This window comes from Emiliania huxleyi (genome assembly GCF_000372725.1).
Source record: "Emiliania huxleyi CCMP1516 unplaced genomic scaffold EMIHUscaffold_548, whole genome shotgun sequence".
In the NCBI taxonomy this organism is placed as follows: Eukaryota; Haptophyta; order Isochrysidales; family Noelaerhabdaceae; genus Emiliania; species Emiliania huxleyi.
In genome coordinates, this window is record NW_005197891.1 from 48,321 (window position 1) to 56,715 (window position 8,395).

An 8,395-nucleotide genomic window follows, 5' to 3' on the forward strand; every position below is an offset into this window, starting at 1 on the left:
GGGCGCGTTTTCGGTTTGGGGGCCCTTAACCGGTGGGGAGTTTGGCTGGGGCGGCACGTCTGTTAAAAAATAACGCAGGCGCCCGATTTTGAGCTCAATGAGAACAGAAATCTCATGTGGACGAAAAGGGGAAAAGCTCGGTTGATTTTGATTTTCAGTACGAATTCCAACCCGCAAAAGCGTGGCCTATCGATCTCTTCGTCTTGGGGATTTCAAGCTAGAGGTGTCAGAAAAGTTACCACAGGGATAACTGGCTTGTGGCTGCCAAGCGTTCATAGCGACGTAGCTTTTTGATCCTTCGATGTCGGCTCTTCCTATCACTGCCTCGCAGCGGGGGCCAAATGCAGGATTGTTCACCCACCAACAGGGAACGTGAGCTGGGTTTAGACCGTCGTGAGACAGGTTAGTTTTACCCTACTGCTGTCTGTTTTTCTACGGTAATTTGGTTCAGTACGAGAGGAACCACCAATTCGCATCATCGGTATAGCCGCCGCCGGAAACGGCGATGCGGCGAAGCTGCCATGCGCCGGATTATAACTGAACGCCTCTAAGTTAGAATCCATGCCGGAAGGAAAGCCACCTACCGGCCCGGGGACGCCACGAGCAACGGTAGCACTGCCTGAGCCGCGAGCGACCACAATTCACGGACCCGGGCCGACGAATCCCTTGCAGACGACTTGAATAAGGAACGGGGTATTGTACGCGGCAGAGTGGCCTTGTTGCCACGATCCGCTGAGATTCAGCCTTGGTTCTGACGATTTGTTGCGCGCGCGCAACAACCCTCAGGGCCTCTCCCGTTCCCCAGTCGCTCTCTCGGCGCTCTCCCCCTCTCTCGCCTCTCCTCCGAGCCTCACTCGCTCGGGGGCGGAGCCGAGGGGGCGAGAGCGCGATTTCTGCCCAAGGCAGCGCGCAGGCCACTGCGCAGACACACCCGGCTCTCCCCGAGCCGCCACTGGGCGCTCCCGCGGTCCCCTCCGGGCTGAATGCGGCCTCCGGAGCGGGCGGCGCGAGCGTCTAAGTCTACTCAGAGCCTTCCACGCTCTTCTTTGCGTTCCGAAGCACCCACTGCGCTCCTCTGTGTAGCATCGCCCGGCCAACTCGCTTGCCCACTGTCATTGTCCCCGCCGCCCTCTCACTGTGGCCACCCTGTACCGTTTCCTCCACCGCCCTCGCCACCACCCTCGCCACCGCCCTCGCCACCGCCCCCACGCCGCCGCTACCATTCCGGCCACCCTCGCCGCCCCCACCCTCATCCCCACCTTGCCCCCGCCGCCCGTTGCGGCTGCAATCCCCACCCTCATCCGTGTCGGCCTGCCGCCGCCCTCACCTCCAGCCGCGCCGCGCCGCCACCCTCACCTCCACCCTCCTCACCACCGTCTCCACCGCCGCTGCTCTCACCACCCTCGCCGCCGCCCTCGCCACCACCACACCCCATTCCCGCCTCGTCCCTCGCTCGTCGCTGCCACCCACGCCGCCGCCACCGCCCCCAAAGGCCTCCGAATCCCTCGCAAACGCTCCTCTCCCCACTCCGGACAACCACGAGAGAGAGACAGGGACTGGAGCAAAGCGCACGGCACACGCGGCGCGACGCGTGGCCTGTGGCCGTGCGCGGCGCCGTGCGGGCTTGGCTTTGCCCATAGTCTGAGAGTTAGGTTTCTGGAGCCTCGGGTGCTTTTACGCTTTTGATCGGGTCAGGAGAGTGTGCGACTTTTACCACGTTGGTCGTCTCGGAGCATCGCCTAGCTTTTAGCATTTTCTCAAAAATATTTCTTCGGCGCTGCGCACCGGTTGCACGGCAGTAGCTAGATGCTAGTAGAAGTAGTGTAGCTATCGAGTATCGTCCCGCAAAGTAGCTGCTTCCCGCACACTATGGCTAGGGGAAAATGCTGCCGCTGAATCGAAAGCGCCCCGCCGGTGTGTGTCCAAACTTGTACGTTGTAGCGCTACAACGGTACAAGTTTGTGAGGACGCGTCCCTCGTCCACAACACACTTTCGCGCGTGGGCAACGGTGATGACGCCGTCGCGTCACCGACCGCTCGTGCTTGCGTATGATAGCAACCCCTCGTCCGACGGCAGCGTCTCCCGTCACCGCCGCATCGTTGTCCACCTACACCGCTCCGGCTGCAGCCTCGGCAAGTGCCTTCACACGCCGCTATAGTGAGCGAGTATGTGGAGAGCGCCGCGGCCCGGGCGGCCGGAGAGTAGAATGTCCAAAATTTTCGCGCGCCTGCGGCGCGCAACTTTTACCATTTTGCCCCGGGCGGGCCCACTTCTGTCGTTTTGCCCCAAATCTTTCATTAAATCTACGGCGTGCCGTGCTTTTAGCGTTTTGACCCAAATCGACCGAACTTTTAGGATACCCTCATTATGGCTTTGCCCCGCTTCACCCATATCACGTGTCACCATCACAGCTGTCCCTGTGCCTGTCGCAACTCGCATGCCCTGTCGTGTCTCACTCTCAAGAGTCAAGTGTCGTGTGCCGCTTTTTTGCGTTTTGGCACTTTGCCGCTCGCCCCCCCCCCCCCAGCAGAGCTGCACATCCACTCTTGAGATACATCTATTCTTTACGAGCTTGTCAAGGGGTGAGCTCCACCCACGCGAACGCCTCGCCGAAGTCCGCGACCCGCCGGTTCCGAATCAAGAATTCGCCCACCCCGCGGCGACCGTCGGGCAGCACGGTGGAGCCCGCGCCGTCAAAGAGATCGCTGAGTCCGAGCACATGGTACAGCCAGCCTCGCACCTCCTCGACACGCCCCTCGCACTGCTCTGACGCGAGCCGCGCAGTACTGAGGTAGCGAGAGTCTTCCGACGCGCCTGCCATCGCCGCCTCGTTGACTTCGAAGTAGCTCGCCCCGCGCAAGTAGCCGGCCGTCGCGCGCGCCTGCAGCTCGGCGAAGGGGAGCGCGCGGAGCTCGCCCGCCCGCGCGAGGACCTTGGGCGCGGCCTCGGGGAACGTCTCACGCACCACGTTGAAGACGCCGTCCCACGTGGCCGGCTCGGCCGCCTCGGCGGGAAAGAGCGCCAGCCGAAACGCCTCCCCGGCCGCTCGCCTACTGGAAGGATGCACGTGTGATGGGCCCCAGCTCGTAGCGCCGGCCAAGACTTGCCATCGCCTGCGCTCGATCCATCGCTTCTCAAAACCGAGCCGGAGCAGCCGCTCCTCGACGGTCCCCGCGCCGAGCAGCATGCTCAATCCCTCCTCGCCGACGACCTGCTCACAGCCAGCGCCGTGACCAGAGCCCGCCCTGAGAGGCAGGCGCGAGCCCACCCAATCGCTCGACCCACGAGACAGGCTTGACCGCCAGCCCGTCCGGGTGCAACGTCTCGAACGCAGCAAGCGTGGCGCCGCGGCTCACTCGACCCGATACGCGAGAAAGCGGTAGTGCCGTGAGCGGACCCCGTGGCGCGCCCTCTGGCAACCTCGCATACGCCGCGACCGCCGCGACCGCTGCGGCCGCCGCAGCCGACTTTGCCGCCAGCCTGCCCCCCGCCCTGCGCTTGGTCGGCTTGGCGAGGGACTCGCGCGGCTTGCCGCGCGGAGGGGCAGCGGCGGCGGGCGATGCGGCCTCTGCGGCGGTGAGAGCTGCGTTGGGGTGGACGAGCTCGTCGAGCGCCTACTCTCGGCAATGCTGACGCGGATCTCGGCCGATCTCGGCCGATCTCAACCTCGAGATGGTGCAGCGCGCGATGTCGGGGGAGAGGAGCGCGGTGCCGCTCACATTCTTATTCGCGATGCGGGTGCCAAACTGGATGGCGCGCCTGTGCGCAATCGGTGGTGTGACGAGGCGCCCGCCCCCGGAGCCGCGCCGAGCGCAGGTGTGGCGCGCTTCTGCAGCGAGGCGCAGCGCGAGAGGCCGATCGAGCGCGCGAGGAGGCGAAGCACGAGCTTGTCTCCGACGCCCGGCGGCCGCCGCGGGTCGCAGAGAAGATGGAGGGGCGTCGCGGCGAGCGTCGCAACGACCTCCTCGTCCAGGAACGGGTACCGAGCCTATCTCGCACATGCAATGAGCCCGTCAAGAGACGCTCTTCACGCGCACCCTTCCAGCCACGAGTGCCGCGCCTCCCGCCCGTGGTCGCTCACCACACGGTCGTCGCGCCCCAAGTTGCGCTTCCACAGCCGCGCGCGGTCCGCGGCGAGCTCGGCGCCCAAGCCCGCCCAGCCGCCGCGCTTGAAGGCGGTGCGGTGACGGCCATACCCGCCCATCTGCTCGTCGGCGCCCATTCCGAGCAGCAGCACGCGGGCGGCGCTCGTGTACATCTGCGCGCCGCCGCCCTCGCCGCTCTCGCCGCCCTCGCTGCCTGCGCGAGCACCAGCGCCCTCGCCGCCCTCGCCGCCCTCGCTGCCAGCGCCGCCAGCGCCGCCACCGCACCTCTCCCCGGCTGCTTCTCCTGCCTCAGCAGCCTCTCCCGCCTCGGCTGCCTCTCCCGCCTTGGCTGCCTCTCCCGCCTTGGCTGCCTCTCCCGCCTCGGACGGGGCCCATGTCGCGGCAAGCCCCGCCGCACCTGCACCTGCACCTGCAGGCCCCGCCCCTGCAGGCCCCGCCCCTGTGGGCCCCGCCCCTGCAGGCCCCGCCCCCGTGGGCCCCGCCCCTGCAGGCCCCGCCCCTGTGGGCCCCGCCCCTGCAGGCCCCGCCCCCGTGGGCCCCTCCGCTGCATGCCCCGCCGCCGCAGCATGCCCCGTCGCTGGCAGCCACGCCACGGGGCACCCCTCGCCCTCGCCTGCCAGCCACTCGAGGCCCAGTCGCACGCCCCGGGGCGCGACCGCGACGACCCGCACGCGAAGCAGCGCAGCCGCCTCCACCTTCGCCGCGGCCGTCGTCGTCGCAGGAGGTGGGTGCGCGTTTGCAGCCGCCCGCTGCCGCCTCGCCGCCCGCTCTGCACGCAAGGCTCCGATCTCGTCCTCGCTCCTCACCGCTGGCTGCCGGCGCCTGCGGCGGTCTCTCCGGCCACAGCCTCGCCCTCCGCTGGCGCCCGGAGGCTCGTCGGCGTAGCGGCAATGGCGCGAGGCGCGCGGCGGCGGCGCGCGCTCGCACAGCCGCCCGACGCCGCGCGCCGCAAACCAGAGCGCGGCTCCGATGTTGAGGTCCATGACGGTGCGCGCCGGGGCGAGGAGTGCCTCGAGCTGCTCTCTCCTCCGCCGCAGCATCGGAAAGCTCACGTCCACCTCGACCAGCCTCCACCGCCGAGCCGACAGGGAGGACAGCTCGCTCAGCCCGTTGCGCGCCGTCAGCCGGTCGGGCGCCTCGTCCGGAGAGGCTCCGAAGGCGACCGTCAGCAAGTCGATCGGCTGGCCGGGAGGCAGCTCGAGGTCAGCCAGCCGCGCAAGCACCATCGAGTCGATCCCCCCGCTAAAGAGGATCCCGACGGCAGCACCGCCACAGCCGCCGTCGCCGCCGTCGCCGCCACCGCCGCCACCGCCGGCAAGCGCGGGGACGCCGCACACTCGCCTGCGGACGGCGGCAGAGAGCGCGGCGAGGAGGGCGGCGGCGGCGCTGCTCGCGCCGTTGGTCGGGGCAGACACATCCACCACTGCTGCCGGCTCCTCCTCTGCTGCCGCCGCCTCAAGCGCCGCCTCCACTGCCGCCTCCGCCGCCTCCGCCGCCGCCGTGTCGGTGGGCGGAGTCTCGCGCTGCGACAGCGCGAGCAGCGTCGCGGCGGCGGGCGGCGGAGGCGGGAGGGAGGCCCGCCTAACCAGTGGTAGGAAGGACTCGGGTCGTGGTCGTGACGGGCAGGCGGGCGGCGGGCGGGTGGAGGTCTGCCTCGGGAGCCAGAGGTGCGAAGCGGTGCCATCGGGCAGCAGGCGGACACAGCCGATCCCGCAGGCGGGCAGCTCCTCCCACTCCCCGCCCGCGGGAGCCGGGAGCGGCACAGCCACCGAGCAGAGCCGGAGCGTCGAGCAGCCGGCGGCGGCGTCGGCGCCCTCCATCCGAACCAGGCTGCGCCGGCCGAGGCCGTCTCGGCCATACCAGAGGGTGCGGCTCGCCGCGTGCCAGTAGGCGAGGGCCCACGGGCCGTGCACCGACTCCAGCACCTCCGGCACCGCCTCACCCGCCGCCCGCAGCACGGCAAGCAGCCTCGCAGTGTCGCTCTCGCCGTCGGCGACCGCGACGCCGCCGCCGAACACCTCGCCGTTCCACAGCAGCACGTCGCCGGCAGCAGACTGCAGCGGTTGCGGCTGGCAGGCGCGGCCGCGCAGGTGCAGCACTGCAGCCGTGAGGCGCAGCTCGTAGCCTGACACTTCCAGCGGGCCAACCACCAGCTCGCCCTGCGCGTCCGGGCCGCGCCTCTGCAGTGCGTGCACTGGGATGCCGGTCGTGGCTGAGCCGGCCGCCTCCGCGGTACGGCTGTGGTACAGGACCACTCCGATGCCGCACATTCGGGCCGGTCAAGGCTACAGCAGCGACCGCGCGCACGCCTGCCAAGGCCTTCTTTGGTAGCGGCGCTAGTCTCGAGGCGTCAGTCCCGTGCTGCGCTGCCCATTCAGCCTGGCTCAGAACCCCGCCTGACACACTTCACAGCCTTGTTATGAGAATAACGCACGGGCCCTCAGCGGAGCTGGGAATAGGACCGCCGCAAGCGGCGTGGCGTGGAGCGGTTGAGCATCCCTCCGGGGGCCCCTCTGCGCCGGGGAGGCGTTGTTGGAGGCTAGGACGCAAGCGTCCGTCGCCCTTTTCAAACTCGGGGCCCACTCCGCTACGCTCCGACCCGAATTTGGAGGGCCTAAAAGTTTAAGGTGTTGCTGCGCAAAAGGGGTCGGACACAGGGCACAGCTCATGCTAAGAGCTAGAAGGGGAGCTAGAGAGAACGACTACCCTGTCCCGTTATTGCGTACACCAGCACCACAAAAGCTCTCTCTCTCCTGTCCTCACTCAGGGGGGTCACAACTACCGAGTCTCTCGACTAGCTGCCACGTTGCCGACCGAGAGCGGATCTCCTCCTGCTCCGCAAGGAGGGTGGCCAAGGCTAAAGTCTTGCCGGAGCCGCCGGGCGCGTTGACGACTTGGAGAAGGTCGCCCTTGCACTTGTACTTGTAGAGATGCTCGAGGGGGTGCTTTGTGGGGCGGTGCGCAGCCAGGCCAGCAGTGAGGGGAGGCGCACCCTCACTCTCCTCGGTTGCAGAGCTCGTCGGAGGCTGCGGCACGACGGGAGGGTCGCGATAGCAGTCCTCGGGCGAGCCGACGCGCATGTCCAACCAGCGCTGGGACTCGTTGTGACGGCAGACGCCGGCTGCCTCTCCAATCGCTTCTGCAGCGTCCTTCTTTGCCCGGTGCATGGGCTCGATCCGATTCCGCAGCGTGTCGTCCCCAGCCGCGGGCACGCTGGGCTCGATCAGCGGCTTTCCCTCAGTTGCTCCCAAAGCACGAAGCACGGATTTGGCGGACGTTCTTGGCTTCAATTTTACGGGAATGGCACCAGCTGAAGGCTTGCCCCCGTCCACGGCCCAGATCGCCCAGTTCGTGCACGGTATTCGGATTTTGGCTATTTGCTCGTGTGGGGGTATATTGCAGATTTGTCAATGGTACCGCGTCTGCGACGCGGGCGCCTTGCGAGCAGAGCCCTTAGCCACCCTTCATATCTTGCGCGGTCATAAAATACCTCGTATCGTGTGAGAGGTTGAGGTGCGAGCCCTGGAGGCCCTTTCACAGCCTTGTTATTGACAAGAAAATACGTCTATGGCGCTACATGTATGCGCTGGTCTGTGAGAGGTTGAGGTGCGAGCCTGGAGGCCCTGGGGATGGGGTGAGACTACCCGCGGGCCTAGGAGGCCCGCGCGCAGGGGGGTGGGACATTGAGTTCACAGCCTTGTTATTGAGAAGAAAATACGTCCTATTTCACACTCCCGTCGCGGGGCGCCCGCCCCTGCCCGCCTGCTGTCAGTACCTCCACGGTGCGCGCGTGCAAGCAGGCGCGCCAAATGGTGCTGTGCTGGCTCGTCGCCAGCGGATTGGTGCTTGCGAGCTTGGGTGGTGGCGCACAGAGGAGCCAGCTAGTTCCTCATGAGATCGCGGAAGCTGCAGGGTTAGGGGATGAGGCGGCGGTGCGGGCGTGGCTCGACGGTGGCGGTCAGGTTGACGCGACATGCGATGAACGGGCAGCATCAGCCTCCCTAGCAGTTGGACGGTTGGACGCGAGGGGGGGCGTGAGCGGCCTCACGCTTCTGGTGGCCGCTGCTCGCTTTGGCCAAGAGCGGGTTCTCGAGATGCTGCTTCAGCGCGGCGCGAGGGTCAACCAGAGGTGGGGGAAGCGCCGCACCGCGCTGATGGGCGCCGCCGAGTTCAACGAAGTCGCCGCCGTGCGCCGCCTGCTGCGGGCGGGCGCAGAACCGCGGGCGCGCGATGCCGAGGGTAATACGGCGCTGCAGATAGCTCAGAACCACGGCCACACCGAGGTTGT

The 8,395-nt window shown here is 67.5% G+C and overlaps 2 protein-coding genes across 2 annotated transcripts; both read right to left on the reverse strand.

Moving 5' to 3' along the window:
• Positions 1 to 186: 186 nt before the first annotated feature.
• EMIHUDRAFT_76583 (hypothetical protein) lies at positions 187 to 357 on the reverse strand (the record flags this gene model as incomplete). The annotated part of the gene is made up of 1 exon (XM_005765614.1): positions 187 to 357. A coding segment is annotated over one exon (171 nt), but the record flags the coding sequence as incomplete, so codon positions are not given.
• A 2,192-nt stretch (positions 358 to 2,549) lies between these two features.
• On the reverse strand, positions 2,550 to 4,218 carry EMIHUDRAFT_445897 (hypothetical protein). The gene is made up of 6 exons (XM_005765615.1): positions 4,062 to 4,218; positions 3,829 to 3,989; positions 3,688 to 3,760; positions 3,283 to 3,615; positions 3,115 to 3,212; positions 2,550 to 3,051 (listed from the first exon to the last, which is right to left on the reverse strand). Exons 1-6 carry the CDS (start codon positions 4,203 to 4,205, stop codon positions 2,577 to 2,579), a joined length of 1,284 nt encoding a protein of 427 aa, XP_005765672.1. The 5' UTR covers positions 4,206 to 4,218; the 3' UTR covers positions 2,550 to 2,576.
• Positions 4,219 to 8,395: the final 4,177 nt, after the last annotated feature.